At 37.6% G+C, this 16874-nt stretch overlaps 1 protein-coding gene across 1 annotated transcript in view; it reads right to left on the reverse strand.

Moving 5' to 3' along the window:
* Positions 1 to 914: 914 nt before the first annotated feature.
* LOC144977464 (DNA replication licensing factor mcm4-A-like) overlaps positions 915 to 16874 on the reverse strand; it is a 30387-nt gene continuing 14427 nt past the window's right edge. The window contains exons 10-17 of the mRNA XM_078922712.1: positions 16728 to 16819; positions 16089 to 16191; positions 15680 to 15856; positions 11978 to 12071; positions 11286 to 11440; positions 3997 to 4114; positions 2814 to 3055; positions 915 to 2150 (exon numbers count right to left, since the gene is read on the reverse strand). Of these exons, the coding sequence (XP_078778838.1) occupies positions 1841 to 2150; positions 2814 to 3055; positions 3997 to 4114; positions 11286 to 11440; positions 11978 to 12071; positions 15680 to 15856; positions 16089 to 16191; positions 16728 to 16819 (1291 nt within the window). The 3' untranslated portion in view covers positions 915 to 1840. The remainder of the gene's footprint in view (positions 2151 to 2813; positions 3056 to 3996; positions 4115 to 11285; positions 11441 to 11977; positions 12072 to 15679; positions 15857 to 16088; positions 16192 to 16727; positions 16820 to 16874) is intronic.

Genomic DNA, 16874 nt, shown 5'->3' on the forward strand with positions numbered 1-16874 from the left:
AATTCTGTTTGTTTGTTTCTATTTATAGGGGTGTTGTGGCCCTTGCGACGACGCTTAGGTCATTTCAGCGCCAGTAAAAAGGAAGATGATAGAAAGTTGTAGACATGAAGTTAAAAATCCCCGAAGAAAACAAAAGACCCAAGGAGACTGGATCAAATAGGGAACGGAAGACTCCACAAGCAAGCCATCGATGTGCAAATTTGGACATGACCTAAAAGTCCCATCCATCACAAGCAAAGAATCCGCTATGAAGGACACTCAAATGTTAACTTACTTATCCGTAGAAGCAACCACCTGAACACTAGCCCTTCAGTCTTGTGCCAGGACGCTCAAATGTTTACAAAGTACAATATACAATCTACAGTATTGAAAACTAATAATTATAACAGAAAACACGACAGTAACCAGGGTTGCCAATTCAAGAGGAAAAAGTTAACTTAGTTTGAGATTATCTAAATGTTTCACCCAGATACCAGCACAAGATCCCACTAAGAGGAATACATTCAAATGTTTACAAATCATGTTTAAAATTTTAAAAAATAACATTACATAACAGAGAGATGAATTACAAGGAAAATAATATAATTTCCCAAAACTCTAACTATACATAGAGTATCCGGCCAGGGCCAGGACAAAACCAAGTAATCTCATTCCAAGACAAAGACAGAGAGTGAGTTGGAAGACAGATAAAAGGGGATAGAAGACGGTAAGTGCCTCCCTGCCCACTATGGGAGGTCAGACCTGGGAGTCAGGAGGGTTAATGTTCCCACTCCCCTCTTTATTATGTAATATATAATAATTGATTTCTATAACACACAGAATACACAAAAGGGGGGGGGGGGGGAGCTCTGATAAGCACTAGAATAAGCATTGATAAAGGGATAGCTCAAAATAAAATGCTTGAAGACACAAACTAATTGTGAAGGGAAATTAGAATTTATTCAATGATTAAATGATATGTCATTTCGCCTCCAGTCATAAAGACATGAAGATATAAATGACATCAAAATCAAAAATCATAATACATGTCATGATAACAACAGCTATCATTTTCATTTCATATTTGTTGTTTACTGTTACCGTTTCATATACATTACCACATTTAAAAATAATAATTAACACATCTGTTAACTCTTTAGAAGCGGAGTTGGACTTATCTTCAACTCAATATCATAATCATTTTCATTAGTATCTTTATGTTTAAAAAAAATATATCATAACAAATGTGAAAATGGAAAAGAACAGTTTAGGGGCAAATTGTACAAGGCCTGTGTTTACAAAACTAATAAAAAAATAAAAAAAAACAGAAAAAAAGTAGTCGGTGCCATTAGCCCCATGAAGCTGGAGTCTATCTCAGTTTCTATAGCATGAAACAGAAAATGGCAATTGATTGCTATCCTTTGATCATCAGATCTAACAGAACCACCTACCCATTCATTGCTGGGTGAACAGGAGGGGGAGTCAGAAAAAAATCTTGACTACCACGTCTGAGATCAATCTCAGTTCCTTTGCATGTGAAGCAAGTGCTCCACCAACTGAGCTACTGTCAGCCCCCACAAAAGTAATAATCTAAAGAAAAATAATGTGCACTGTCATACTTGAAAATGTGTGCTGTGATAGTAAAGCACATGATAATCTTCAGTCCTCTGTTAATTAAATGTCTGGGTGCTGAGGAGCAATTTTTATGACTTTGTTGTCTTGTACAAAAGTTGATTTATATTGAACATGTAGAGAAAAACAAATTTAACCTCAATATATCAAATCAAACCAACAAGAACAAAAAAATACCCTGAAAAACTTGACCCAGCTATATAATCATTATTTTCCAGACCAAATCTGTTTACAAAGAACACAAACGGATAACCTTGTTGGTTACAATCAAGAAATCCTCATCTTGCAGCTCACGAAGGGCGTCATCAAACATTTCTTTTGTGATGGGATAATCCGAAGTCTCCCTGAAGTCGTCATACAACTTTTGGTGCTTCAAGGTTGGAACTTTGCCCTTGGCCTGAATCAATTTCTTCAAAGCTGCCGCCACTTCAGCCTTCTTCTTTCTGGCAGCTCCACTCATTCCTGTCGTCAAGATTGTGACGTCAATCTTCCCTGTTGACGGATCCACCGCTGCCTGTTTTAGAGCTTCTTTGTACAATCTGGGAGGAATTTATAAAATTGGAAAATAATTGATACAACAATGAAATACTATCTACACATACAGAATTATTCACACTTACATTTAAATATTATTCAGTTTGCAATTCAAACTTTTGTTGTTGCTAAAACAAAGTAGTATTTCAGGAAAGTGAAAGACAACAGGGACAAACAAAAAAGCTCAAGACCACAATGAGAGTAATCCAGACTAGGTTTGTTTGGTTTTTTTTTTTCCCTTAAAGTCAGCCTTAATGTAAAAACATACAAAATGACAGAGGCCACACTTTTCTCACACACAACAAAAAAAGAAGAAAACAACCGCAATTTCCTAAAAAGATTTTTTAAAAAATACATTGTAAATCCTGCCTTCTAGTGCTATTATTGCAGACCTGCCAACTTGAAAATGTAAAAACTCGTAGTTTTTAAGAAATAAAAATAGTAGTTGCTATATAGTTCCACTTTATAGCTCAACAATTTACCTTCATGAGGATTAAATTACACTTCAAAACCTATATATTATGTTGTCTGGTACCAAACTTATATTTTCACTGTCTTAATGACTTTGAGATGCTTAAAAATGTCTAAAATTGGAACCAAAATTTTGTAATTTTACGAATTTTTCATAATAGTAGGCAGGCCCGTTATTGACAGGAAATGGTCCCCACCTTCTGGCTTCCTCCACATCTGGGACATCTACAGAATCGGACAGCCTCATTCTGGCATGAGCCTCAGCCAATCGGATCAAAGATTCTAGCTGCCTTGGATAAGCTGACACTTGACCTCTTGAACTGCCAACTTTCCTCATCTCGACGTAGGCCTGGATAAAAGCTTGTCCGGCCTCCTCGCTGATTTTAGGATGGACGTACGACTTGGCGTACATGACATAATCTTTCAAGATACCCATGTCCTGTCAAGTGTAAAAATAAAAGAAAGCTTTTTTTAAATTTTGAAAATGTTTTTATAAAAACTGACACTATTTAATAGCTGTTGAAAAAAGTCAAAGGCCCATAAGTCCAGGATAAGCAAAGTAAAAAAAAAGACAAAACCAAGCAACTTTCCCCCAACTATTTAAGGGTTTTACGGCACTTGCGACACATTTAGGTATTATTAGTGCCAATCCCAGCTCGATTCCTTGGTGCTGATTTGCCTAAAATGTCTGTTCTTAATTATTTTTTAGTGACCTTAATTCAGTTTATAATAAATGTCAATTTTTTTTATTTTTAACATATAAATAGTGTTCAGTTTTCGAAATATCCAACATACAACAGATCATTTTGCTAAGCTTGACCTTGGATATGTATACAACTTTCACAAACAAAGCTGCGTGTTTACAAAGAAATATCCAAACGTTGGACAGCAACAAGTCATGTGATCAATGACTTGGAAAAAAACCTGAATAGAGATCGGTTCCATTAATCGTAAATAAGGCCAAATAAATTTCATATTCGAGAACAGCCTGCATCAAAGTTAAGCTTAGACACAATTTAAACCTTTCACTATGAAAATTAGTGAAAAAAGTGAAAAAGAAGGAAAATTTTGAACGATTGCCTTTTAGCCCTATTTTTACTGCATTATCCCTCCCTTTGAGAGCAATTGAGATGATAAAACTATCATTGATACTCTATCTTACTTCTGGAGAGTGAGAAACTGCATGTATCTATTAGTTACAACACATCAAGTCTCTCACTGTCAGTACATTTGATAAGGGGAAATGTGTTTTCTTTTTTTTTTTTTTTAAGGAAGAAATTCTTCCTCCGACTCCTTTTGAGTTCAAAATTGCGGATTTCCACGGAAAACCATCAGCACCCATAAATAAAAGAGTAACATAGAATATTAAGCCATATATACCAGATTCTGTTCTTCCTCTTCGTCCATGCCTTTGAAATAAAGGGATACCAAGTGACTTGCCAGTCGTCTGTCGTACGTCTCATCTTGGGGGTCAAGGATCAGGAAAATGAGGTCAAATCTAGTATGGGGGAAGAGAGGGAGGGAGGGAATATATAAAAACAAAAATATAACAAGGGCTCCTATCTATGGAAACCAAACCATCTAAAACACTAGAACTAGAATTAAGACCAAAAACATGCTCTGATAAAATAAAGTGAATATATATATAGTTTTGGAGGCAGACACAAACATGAGCGTACAATAAAAATCTGAAAAGATGTGGAAAAAGCCAGACGAAGCAGAGAGAAAAATACAAGAATCAAATCATCCCAAAACATTAGCCTTCCTCAACTGGATAATCTCTGTAGTGGAATGATAACTTGTCTGACCAGAAATCAGGAGGTCTGAGGTGCGATCCCTAAATCAATGCAGGGTAACTTTCTAGGATGATTTTTCATCCCATTTTAATTTGTTGTTTTATTGCATCCAAATCCAGGTATCAGTAACACACACACAGTCACAGGGAAAGCTACAAATTTTGGCACAAGATTGAAGAGCTTGATTCGGTATTGAAATAACTATTGAAATTTTGGGGGGTTATTTTGAACAAAAATTGTAGATTTGTTTTGCTTTTAAATGTTTTACAGTGCTTGCAACACATTTAGGTCATATCAGTGCCAGTAAAAAGGAAGAAAAGTGGATAGTAAAGATATTCTTTATGTACAATTAAAAGGACTTGAAGAAAAAGTAAAACAAAGGGGAATTATTCAAATAGAGAACAGATTTAGATTTCAAGAGAATAGAATCAGTGTACTTAACAACAAGATATGAAGTGAGTAGAAAAGTGCCAGAAGACAATAGAGAATAAAAAATTTTTTCGCGGCGGTGGTGGGGTTTGAACCTGCGACCTTATTGGTACGACAACTCCGCCTGGCAGGTGAGAGCGTGGCTCTACCGTGTGAGCTATCCACGAACACAAAAATATTCGTTTCAAACCCATAGTCATTTCTAGATCCCTCTCTCACCCACTTCTTGAGATCGCCGATTCGTTCACCACCATCGCGAAGTAATTTTGACCAGCAGTTAAGCTTAATAGCCAATATTCTCATCACAAACATATAACATAGAAACGATTGAGACATTGAGTATGCTCCGGTGTATGGGGTGAATTTTTAATTCAGAAAAGTGAGTGGAGCAGGCACTTATGTTGGTAACAACAAGATATGAAGTGAGTAGAAAAGTGCCAGAAGACAATAGAGAATAAAAAATTTTTTCGCGGCGGTGGTGGGGTTTGAACCTGCGACCTTATTGGTACGACAACTCCGCCTGGCAGGTGAGAGCGTGGCTCTACCGTGTGAGCTATCCACGAACACAAAAATATTCGTTTCAAACCCAAAGTCATTTCTAGATCCCTCTCTCACCCACTTCTTGAGATCGCCGATTCGTTCACCACCATCGCGAAGTAATTTTGACCAGCAGTTAAGCTTAATAGCCAATATTCTCATCACAAACATATAACATAGAAACGATTGAGACATTGAGTATGCTCCGGTGTATGGGGTGAATTTTTAATTCAGAAAAGTGAGTGGAGCAGGCACTTATGTTGGTAACAACAAGATATGAAGTGAGTAGAAAAGTGCCAGAAGACAATAGAGAATAAAAAATTTTTTCGAGGCGGTGGTGGGGTTTGAACCTGCGACCTTATTGGTACGACAACTCCGCCTGGCAGGTGAGAGCGTGGCTCTACCGTGTGAGCTATCCACGAACACAAAAATATTCGTTTCAAATCCAAAGTCATTTCTAGATCCCTCTCTCACCCACTTCTTGAGATCGCCGATTCGTTCACCACCATCGCGAAGTAATTTTGACCAGCAGTTAAGCTTAATAGCCAATATTCTCATCACAAACATATAACATAGAAACGATTGAGACATTGAGTATGCTCCGGTGTATGGGGTGAATTTTTAATTCAGAAAAGTGAGTGGAGCAGGCACTTATGTTGGTAACAACAAGATATGAAGTGAGTAGAAAAGTGCCAGAAGACAATAGAGAATAAAAATTTTTTTCGCGGCGGTGGTGGGGTTTGAACCTGCGACCTTATTGGTACGACAACTCCGCCTGGCATGTGAGAGCGTGGCTCTACCGTGTGAGCTATCCACGAACACAAAAATATTCGTTTCAAACCCAAAGTCATTTCTAGATCCCTCTCTCACCACTTCTTGAGATCGCGATTCGTTCACCACCATCGCGAAGTAATTTGACCAGCAGTTAAGCTTAATAGCCAATTTCTCATCACAACATATAACATAGAAACGATTGAGACATTGAGTATGCTCCGGTGTATGGGGTGAATTTTTAATCAGAAAAGTGAGTGGAGCAGGCACTTATGTTGGTAACAACAGATATAGTGAGTAGAAAAGTGCCAGAAGACAATAGAGAATAAAAATTTTTTTCGCGGCGGTGGTGGGTTTGAAACCTGCGACCTTATTGGTACGACAACTCGCTGGCAGGTGAGAGCGTGGCTCTACCGTGTGAGCTATCCACGAACACAAAAATATTCGTTTCAAACCAAAGTCATTTCTAGATCCCTCTCTCACCACTTCTTGAGATCGCCGATTCGTTCACCACCATCGCGAAGTAATTTGACCAGCAGTTAAGCTTAATAGCCAATATTCTATCACAAACATATACTAGAAACGATTGAGACATTGAGTATGCTCCGGTGTATGGGTGAATTTTAATTCAGAAAAGTGATGGAGCAGGCACTTATGTTGGTAACAACAAGATATGAAGGAGTAGAAAAGTGCCAGAAGACAATAGAGAATAAAAATTTTTTTCGGGCGGTGGTGGGTTTGAACCTGCGACCTTATTGGTACGACAACTCCGCCTGGCAGGTGAGAGCGTGGCTCTACCGTGTGAGCTATCCACGAACACAAAAATATTCGTTTCAACCCAAAGTCATTTCTAGATCCCTCTCTCACCCACTTCTTGAGATCGCGATTCGTTCACCACATCGCGAAGTAATTTTGACCAGCAGTTAAGCTTAATAGCCAATATTCTCATCACAAACATATAACATAGAAACGATTGAGACATTGAGTATGCTCCGGTGTATGGGTGAATTTTTAATTCAGAAAAGTGAGTGGAGCAGGACTTATGTTGGTAACAACAAGATATGAAGTGAGTAGAAAAGTGCCAGAAGACAATAGAGAATAAAAATTTTTTTCGCGGCGGTGGTGGGGTTTGAACCTGCGACCTTATTGGTACGACAACTCCGCCTGGCAGGTGAGAGCGTGGCTCTACCGTGTGAGCTATCACGACACAAAAATATTCGTTTCAAACCCAAAGTCATTTCTAGATCCCTCTCTCACCCACTTCTTGAGATCGCCGATTCGTTCACCACCATCGCGAAGTAATTTTGACCAGCAGTTAAGCTTAATAGCCAATATTCTCATCACAAACATATAACATAGAAACGATTGAGACATTGAGTATGCTCCGGTGTATGGGTGAATTTTTAATTCAGAAAAGTGAGTGGAGCAGGCACTTATGTTGGTAACAACAAGATATGAAGTGAGTAGAAAAGTGCCAGAAGACAATAGAGAATAAAAATTTTTATTCTCTATTGTCTTCTGGCACTTTACTACTCACTTCATATCTTGTTGTTACCAACATAAGTGCCTGCTCCACTCACTTTTCTGAATTAAAAATTCACCCCATACACCGGAGCATACTCAATGTCTCAATCGTTTCTATGTTATATGTTTGTGATGAGAATATTGGCTATTAAGCTTAACTGCTGGTCAAAATTACTTCGCGATGGTGGTGAACGAATCGGCGATCTCAAGAAGTGGGTGAGAGAGGGATCTAGAAAATGACTTTGGGTTTGAAACGATATTTTTGTGTTCGTGGATAGCTCACACGGTAGAGCCACGCTCTCAACTGCCAGGCGGAGTTGTCGTACCAATAAGGTCGCAGGTTCAAACCCCACCCGCCGCGAAAAAAAATTTTTTCTCTTTGTCTTCTGGCATATTCTACTCACTTCATTCTTGTTGTTACCAACATAGTGCCTGCTCCACTCACTTTTCTGAATTAAAAATTCCACCCATACACCGGAGCATACTCAATGTCTCAATCGTTTCTATTATATGTTTGTGATGAGAATATTGGTATTAAGCTTAACTGCTGGTCAAAATTACTTCGCGTAATGGTGAGTGAACGATCGGCGATCTCAAGAAGTGGGTGAGAGAGGGATCTAGAAATGACTTTGGGTGTTTGAAACGAATATTTTGTGTTCGTGGATAGCTCACACGTTAGAGCACGCTCTCAACGCCAGGCGGAAGTTGTATGTACCATAAGGTCGCAGGTTCAAACCCCATCACGCCGCGAAAAAAATTTTTATTCTCTATTGTCTTCTGGCACTTTTCTACTCACTTCATATCTTGTTGTTACCAACATAAGTGCCTGCTCCACTCACTTTTCTGAATTAAAAATTCACCCCATACACCGGAGCATACTCAATGTCTCAATCGTTTCTATGTTATATGTTTGTGATGAGAATATTGGCTATTAAGCTTAACTGCTGGTCAAAATTACTTCGCGATGGTGGTGAACGAATCGGCGATCTCAAGAAGTGGGTGAGAGAGGGATCTAGAAATGACTTTGGGTTTGAAACGAATATTTTTGTGTTCGTGGATAGCTCACACGGTAGAGCCACGCTCTCACTGCCAGGCGGAGTTGTCGTACCAATAAGGTCGCAGGTTCAAACCCCACCACAGCCGCGAAAAAAATTTTTATTCTCTATTGTCTTCTGGCACTTTTCTACTCACTTCATATCTTGTTGTTACCAACATAAGTGCCTGCTCCACTCACTTTTCTGAATTAAAAATTCACCCCATACACCGGAGCATACTCAATGTCTCAATCGTTTCTATGTTATATGTTTGTGATGAGAATATTGGCTATTAAGCTTAACTGCTGGTCAAAATTACTTCGCGATGGTGGTGAACGAATCGGCGATCTCAAGAAGTGGGTGAGAGAGGGATCTAGAAATGACTTTGGGTTTGAAACGAATATTTTTGTGTTCGTGGATAGCTCACATGGTAGAGCCACGCTCTCACCTGCCAGGCGGAGTTGTGTTACCAATAAGGTCGCAGGTTCAAACCCCACCACCGCCGCGAAAAAATTTTTTTTTCTCTATTGTCTTCTGACACTTTTCTACTCACTTCATATCTTGTTGTTACCAACATAAGTGCCTGCTCCACTCACTTTTCTGAATTAAAAATTCACCCCATACACCGGAGCATACTCAATGTCTCAATCGTTTCTATGTTATATGTTTGTGATGAGAATATTGGCTATTAAGCTTAACTGCTGGTCAAAATTACTTCGCGATGGTGGTGAACGAATCGGCGATCTCAAGAAGTGGGTGAGAGAGGGATCTAGAAATGACTTTGGGTTTGAAACGAATATTTTTGTGTTCGTGGATAGCTCACACGGTAGAGCCACGCTCTCACCTGCCAGGCGGAGTTGTCGTACCAATAAGGTCGCAGGTTCAAACCCCACCACCGCCGCGAAAAAATTTTTATTCTCTATTGTCTTCTGGCACTTTTCTACTCACTTCATATCTTGTTGTTACCAACATAAGTGCCTGCTCCACTCACTTTTCTGAATTAAAAATTCACCCATACACCGGAGCATACTCAATGTCTCAATCGTTTCTATGTTATATGTTTGTGATGAGAATATTGGCTATTAAGCTTAACTGCTGGTCAAAATTACTTCGCGATGGTGGTGAACGAATCGGCGATCTCAAGAAGTGGGTGAGAGAGGGATCTAGAAATGACTTTGGGTTTGAAACGAATATTTTTGTGTTCGTGGATAGCTCACACGGTAGAGCCACGCTCTCACCTGCCAGGCGGAGTTGTCGTACCAATAAGGTCGCAGGTTCAAACCCCACCACCGCCGCGAAAAAATTTTTTATTCTCTATTGTCTTCTGGCACTTTTCTACTCACTTCATATCTTGTTGTTACCAACATAAGTGCCTGCTCCACTCACTTTTCTGAATTAAAAATTCACCCCATACACCGGAGCATACTCAATGTCTCAATCGTCTCTATGTTATATGTTTGTGATGAGAATATTGGCTATTAAGCTTAACTGCTGGTCAAAATTACTTCGCGATGGTGGTGAACGAATCGGCGATCTCAAGAAGTGGGTGAGAGAGGGATCTAGAAATGACTTTGGGTTTGAAACGAATATTTTTGTGTTCGTGGATAGCTCACACGGTAGAGCCACGCTCTCACCTGCCAGGCGGAGTTGTCGTACCAATAAGGTCGCAGGTTCAAACCCCACCACCGCCGCGAAAAAATTTTTTATTCTCTATTGTCTTCTGGCACTTTTCTACTCACTTCATATCTTGTTGTTACCAACATAAGTGCCTGCTCCACTCACTTTTCTGAATTAAAAATTCACCCCATACACCGGAGCATACTCAATGTCTCAATCGTTTCTATGTTATATGTTTGTGATGAGAATATTGGCTATTAAGCTTAACTGCTGGTCAAAATTACTTCGCGATGGTGGTGAACGAATCGGCGATCTCAAGAAGTGGGTGAGAGAGGGATCTAGAAATGACTTTGGGTTTGAAACGAATATTTTTGTGTTCGTGGATAGCTCACACGGTAGAGCCACGCTCTCACCTGCCAGGCGGAGTTGTCGTACCAATAAGGTCGCAGGTTCAAACCCCACCACCGCCGCGAAAAAATTTTTTATTCTCTATTGTCTTCTGGCATTTTTCTACTCACTTCATATCTTGTTGTTACCAACATAAGTGCCTGCTCCACTCACTTTTCTGTATCAGTGTACTTAGTTTGAAATCACCTAAAAGTCTCAACCAGACAAAAGCACAAGATCCAACTAAGAGGAATACACTCAAATATTTAGAAACCATATGTTAAAAATAAAAATAAGACAAACAAAAAACACTACATAACAGGGCGATGATTTACAAGGAAAAAAATATCATCTCCCAAAACTATAACTATACATTTGACTGTTTCCCTCCAAGCCAAGGACTCCGGCCATGGTCAGGACAAAACCAAGTAATCTCATCCAAGACAAAGAAAGAAAGCAATTGGAAAACAAACACAGGGGAATAGAAGACACAGCAAGTACCTCCATGCCCACTGTGGGAGGTCGAGAACCCCACCCAGAAATTGTAGATTTAAACATGCAATGAAATGGTTACCTAGATAGTAGCGTGTGTGGCAGTTGAATGTTCTCTGTAATCGTTCTAGTTTTATTCCATTGAGATTCCACAGGATTGGCGGCAGCCAAGATGGACGTCCTGGCGTTGAGAGAACAAATGATACCAGCCTTGGCGATGGAAAGGGTCTGCTGCTCCTGTCATGAAACATTTTGAAAAAAAAAACAATAAATAATTCAACTTAAATTCAACAGATATAATTTTTTTAATGAACACGGGACTTTCTCTGCTGGGCAACACCAGAAGTAAATTAAAAATCAAATCTCCAAACAAAAGAACAAAAAAGAGAAGAATAATAAATAATAAATTTAAAAAATTCCCTTTATTCATCCCTAAGGGGGAAATTTCTTTTGGATCTATAAGAAATACGAGATTCAGAAAATTTAAACTAATTTTGGAAAAAAGTAATGAAAAAAATAGAACAGCTTCGAAAAATAAAAAAATACCAAATATAAAATGTTTTTGGCTTAAAACCCTACTTCAGCCAACAACATCTTCTACTAACTTAGTATCACTTTGACTAAATTTGAAGACATTTTCAATAAGGTCAAGGATGTTCCCTAAAAACAAAAAAGCTTTTATCTTTTTCTTAAACGATTTCAGGTAATCTAGATAAAATTTTATAGCAATTGGCACTCCAGTTGTTATTGATTGGCTGTCACTGCTTTACTTACCATGACTTCATGCAAAACGGAGCGAGCACTATCAGACATTTTGTCAAACTCGTCAATACAACAAACACCGTTGTCACTGAGAACCAATGCACCACTATTGGAAAAAAGGAAAATCGAAATACGAAATTTTAAATTGGTCAACGGGGGAAAAAAAAAGGATAAATAGTTTTATCATATATATGATACCGTTTGTTTTGTTTTTATGTTTTTAAGGGTTTTACGGCGCTTGCAACACATTAAGGTCATATCAGCGCCAGTAAAAAGGAAGAAAATGGGATAGTAAAAAGTTCTAAAATTACAATTAAAGCACAAAAGAAAAGGTAAGACAAAGGGGAATTGGTTCAAATAGGGAACAGATGTAGATTCCAAGAGCACACCGTCAAAGTACTTAGTTTGAGATACCTAAAAGTCTCATCCAGACACAAGCACAGGTCCCAACTAAGAGGAATACATTCAAATGTTTACCAATCATATAATATAATATGTAAACTAAACATAATACAATGCATAACAGAGATGATTTACAAGGAAAAAATAGACCTGTAAATGAGCTCTATAAAAATTGACTGAAACTCTTCGACAAACTGAAGATTCAATTATTTTTTTTTAAATAAGGCATCATTGGAGAGGAGAGTGATAAATACAATATATCAAAATAGTGGGTGTTATTTCTTACTGGAAGTATGACTGCCATAATTTGATGTAGAAGGAATGCTAAATAAGCAGGTCATTCATATAGGTAAAGATGACCTCATCAAAGTCATATTCCTGCATCTGGAATTTTTTTGACATAGAAAAATAATCACCATTATCATCTTTAACTTCTAGCCATGACCAATTGAATTTATTCCTCACGGGACTCACATCTTTATCGATGCTCGACAAGTCTGAATTGCGATCCACGAACAGCTCAGCCATTGTGAGAACATTAGCATAATGTAGCAATGAGCAAACTTGATTTTCAATCAGTAAATGACAGAGAAAAAAAAACTTAAATATGACTTCAGGCCAATACACTGAATTATTAAGTAGAAGTGAATTATCAAGAAGAAACTTCGGCAGGCGTAGCGGTAGCGGAAAAATTCAAAGAATCGAAATGAAGGTAAATCGCCACAAAACAGCAAGCTCGCTTGGGCTTGAGCAAAACAATGCCAGAAAACGTCATGATTTGCACGGGAATTAATTAGGCTACTTACCATTGTTCCTTATGATCAGGTACTCAATCAGTGAAGAAACGGTCAACCAGTTTGTTTACAACATGAGGCAATCGAAATGTGCTTTTAGCAATCTATCCTAACTTTCGATTTGAAGATGTCTACATAATGGACTTGCGGCATTCGCAATTTACTTTATCATAGTTTTGAGACTCCCCAGGTAAATGTGGTCAATTTTGGCTTAGATGAAACAGTGAAATTTATCGCTCAGTGGCTCAGTTAAAATTGGCTACAGTTGGGATCACGACGGTTTGGAAAGTGAAAAAATAATTTAACGAAGGATGTGTGAAAATACCCAGGGAGTGTTCAGACACGCCTTTTATAAAAAGCGTCTCTTAGTCTTGGCAATATATACATCGTTAAAATAAACGGTCCCCATGAGCTATGCGTAGCGCTGTGGAACACTCCTAATTATTTTACGGTCATTCGACTACGATTTGTGAATTCTTTCTTTTTTTATTTCTTTCTTTCTTTCTTTCCTTTTTTAAATATTTGAATTTGACAAATTGATTGATTTCAGTTAATTGACTGAGAATTTACAGGTCTAAAAGAAATATCATCTCCCAAAACTACAACTATCAGGGATGTAAATGCAAAGTTGAAAAAAAATCTGAAATTCTGCGAGCTCATTTCAATAGTCTAAACTCCAAGTGACACTCCAGGAATGAGGTGATAAATGGCCTTCTGATTGTGACAACATTTTTAGGACTTTTGAGTGATAAGTCTCAGAATAAAATCTAAATTATTTTGTTTACGGATGGATTTTAATGATTTATGTCTCCTTTTTGTCAGGAGGAAATACCATTATTTGGTGTTGGTCATGCTTAAATCAGTGCCCATTTAGTACTATCTTTATCTTTATTAAACAGGGTTAAATTAGTTTGGGGTAATGAAAAAATCAGAATTTTGGAATTCTTAACTTATTTTCACCGCACGTAATCCAACACCTTAACGTTTATATCAAAATTATATTCAGGTCAAAATATTACCCCCAATTACTAAATGAATCTGACAATAATAAAAACTCGTACTCAAATTTCAACAGCCATAATATTACTACTAAGGCCAATTTTGAGATTGGAAAGATGGTCACTTCCCGATATTTATCATTTTCTCAGGCCCCAAACCCTTCTGCTAATAACAAAGGCAATTAGAAGTACATTGCAATTAAAATACTACATAAGGTTTTGAATCGTGTTAAAAGCCCTTTACTTTATTGGTGTAGCTTTCAATGAGAACAAACAAATTTGATTTTTCCCCCCACCAGAGTCAAAGGTTCGTGGCAGTCTCAACCAGAAATGAGACCCCATAGAAATTTCTCATAAAGACCAAGGCTAAGGGAAATGTATCTTCAGACTCATCATGACTGAAATGAATTGCAACACACAGGAATTACTTACTGAAACAGAAATACATTCCAACTGAGCCTTAGGAAGGAAGTGTAACAACAACTCAGCACTCAGTCATGAATACTCGATATGTATCCACCATCTTCTACTTTCGATTCTGCAGCTCATGTTTTGCTTCCGGTAAACTAAAAATAACCCTCCTTGTTTACACAACAGATGTGAATCTAGTTCCGAATTAAAATTAGGAAAATTCGGAAATTCGAACGCTATCAATCCTTAGTACTTCCGAATTAAAATAAAATTCGGAAGCTGTCGTGGAAATAAGTTGAATGGTTAAATACACGTATAATCATAACTGACACAACAGTAGTGTTAATTAAGTGTTTCAGTACATTGAAAATGGATATTCACTACAAATTCTCTATTGTACAGAGTTGTTGGTAGTGAGGTATTGAGAAATATTTAAATAGTTTGGGGAAGCTAGAAAATGTGTGAAAAATAGGAAATCCTAATAATTCTGAAAGATTTACATCCCTGAACTATACATTCGACTGTTTCCCTCCCAGCCAAGGAATTCCAGCCAGAGTCAGGACAAAACCAAGTAATCTCATTCCAAGACAACGACAGGAAACAATTGGAAAACGGGTATCGGGGGATAGAAGACACACTTTGTACTTCCCTGCCCTCTATGGGAGGTCAGGATCCCCACCCAATATGAGGCCGTTTAACAAAACAAAAATATACAATAAACTGATTTCAGTAATCCGCATTTTTGGGATTTAAAAAATTAGTAATGACAATTCATCATAATTAGCAACTGTCAACCAATTTTATTAAAAAGAGATCCATCAATTTGGGGATTTTAAAAATAAAAAGGGTTCATAGACTACTTTGATTATCAGTAATTCAGTTTGGATATTTTATTTAGTAAACTTTTTTTTTAGCCAGGGACAGATGATCAATGTTGTAAATTCTAACTTTGGTCAAATCAATTTATAAAGAATGAACAGACCCTTGTCTGAGGAAAAACATTACAAGCCCCATTTGATTCTTCCTTCCTAGACGTATTAGATAAAAATGTCCATATACTCAATACATTGATCTTTCAAAAACCTATCAGCAACTATATATTAACTTACGTTTGTAAAACCAACTGTCTTGTTTCCGGATCTTTAGTGACGTATGCCGTCAACCCAACAGCACTGGAACCTTTGCCAGACGTATACTGTCCTCTGGGCACAAGCTGATGAACGTACTGAAGTAGTTGGGACTTGCTGGTACCAGGATCACCACACAGCAAAATATTCATCTCTGATCTGTAAAAAAAAAATTCCAAGACGTTTTCTCAGATGACAAAAACAAAATCACTCCCATTTTTATATTACTGATTAGTTCATATTTTCTCACTTTTTCAGCCTTGCAATTGGCAGTTATCTTTCGGAATCAAGAGTGTTGCATACCAGGTTTTTTTTTTTTTTTGTAAATTGAAATACATAACTAGTATTGTCGATATTTGCTTGAGTGTTGGAAGTGATTAAAACAACCCACCTAAATTTCCCTCTTCCTGCATTTGAGAAATCTTTTCTGTTCCCCCCGAACAACTGCAGCAATATTCCTTTTTTAATGTCTTCGTTCTCATAAATGCTTGGAGCTGTTGAATAAAGTTATAGTTGTCATTATTTAAATTTATTTCAAAGACAGAAAAACATGAAAATCAAAGAGAAAAATTTAAAGAAAGTGATACTGGGTATCAACAATAATTACAAGTTTTCTCAGGAAAATGGCATACTGTTAACAATTTTGAAAAAGATCTTATTCCAGAAATCAATATGAAAGAGGGCAAGAGATGAGTAAAATGAGGAATTCATCTTTTCAGGAACCTATTCAGTCATAAGGGAGAGGTAACCCAAATAGGGAACCCACTTCTTAGCAATTGTTTGTTTTTGTTTGTTTTTAAGGGTTTTACTGCGCTTGCAACACATTAAGGTCATATCAGCGCCAGTAAAAAGGAAGAAAATGGGATAGTAAAAAGTTCTAGAATTACAATTAAAACACAAAAGAAAAGGTAAGACAAAGGGAAACTCGTTCAAATAGGGAACAGATGTAGATTCCAAGAGCACACCGTCAAAAAACGATGAAGGAGAGCATGATAGGTATTTCACATAAATAAAAGTGTAGTATACTCACCAATAGCTCTAGCAAGTCTTTCATAAATATCTGATTTCTTGGCTAAGTTTTTCACCATTGCAATCCTTTCTTCACTCATATAAACTGGTTTCCTATGGATAATGATAAACATATAAAGATAATACTGACAGAATATTTGCAGTTACT

This window comes from Berghia stephanieae, chromosome 7 (genome assembly GCF_034508935.2).
Source record: "Berghia stephanieae isolate SIO BIC M18660-M18661 chromosome 7, UCSD_Bste_1.3, whole genome shotgun sequence".
Taxonomy (NCBI): Eukaryota; Metazoa; Mollusca; class Gastropoda; order Nudibranchia; family Aeolidiidae; genus Berghia; species Berghia stephanieae.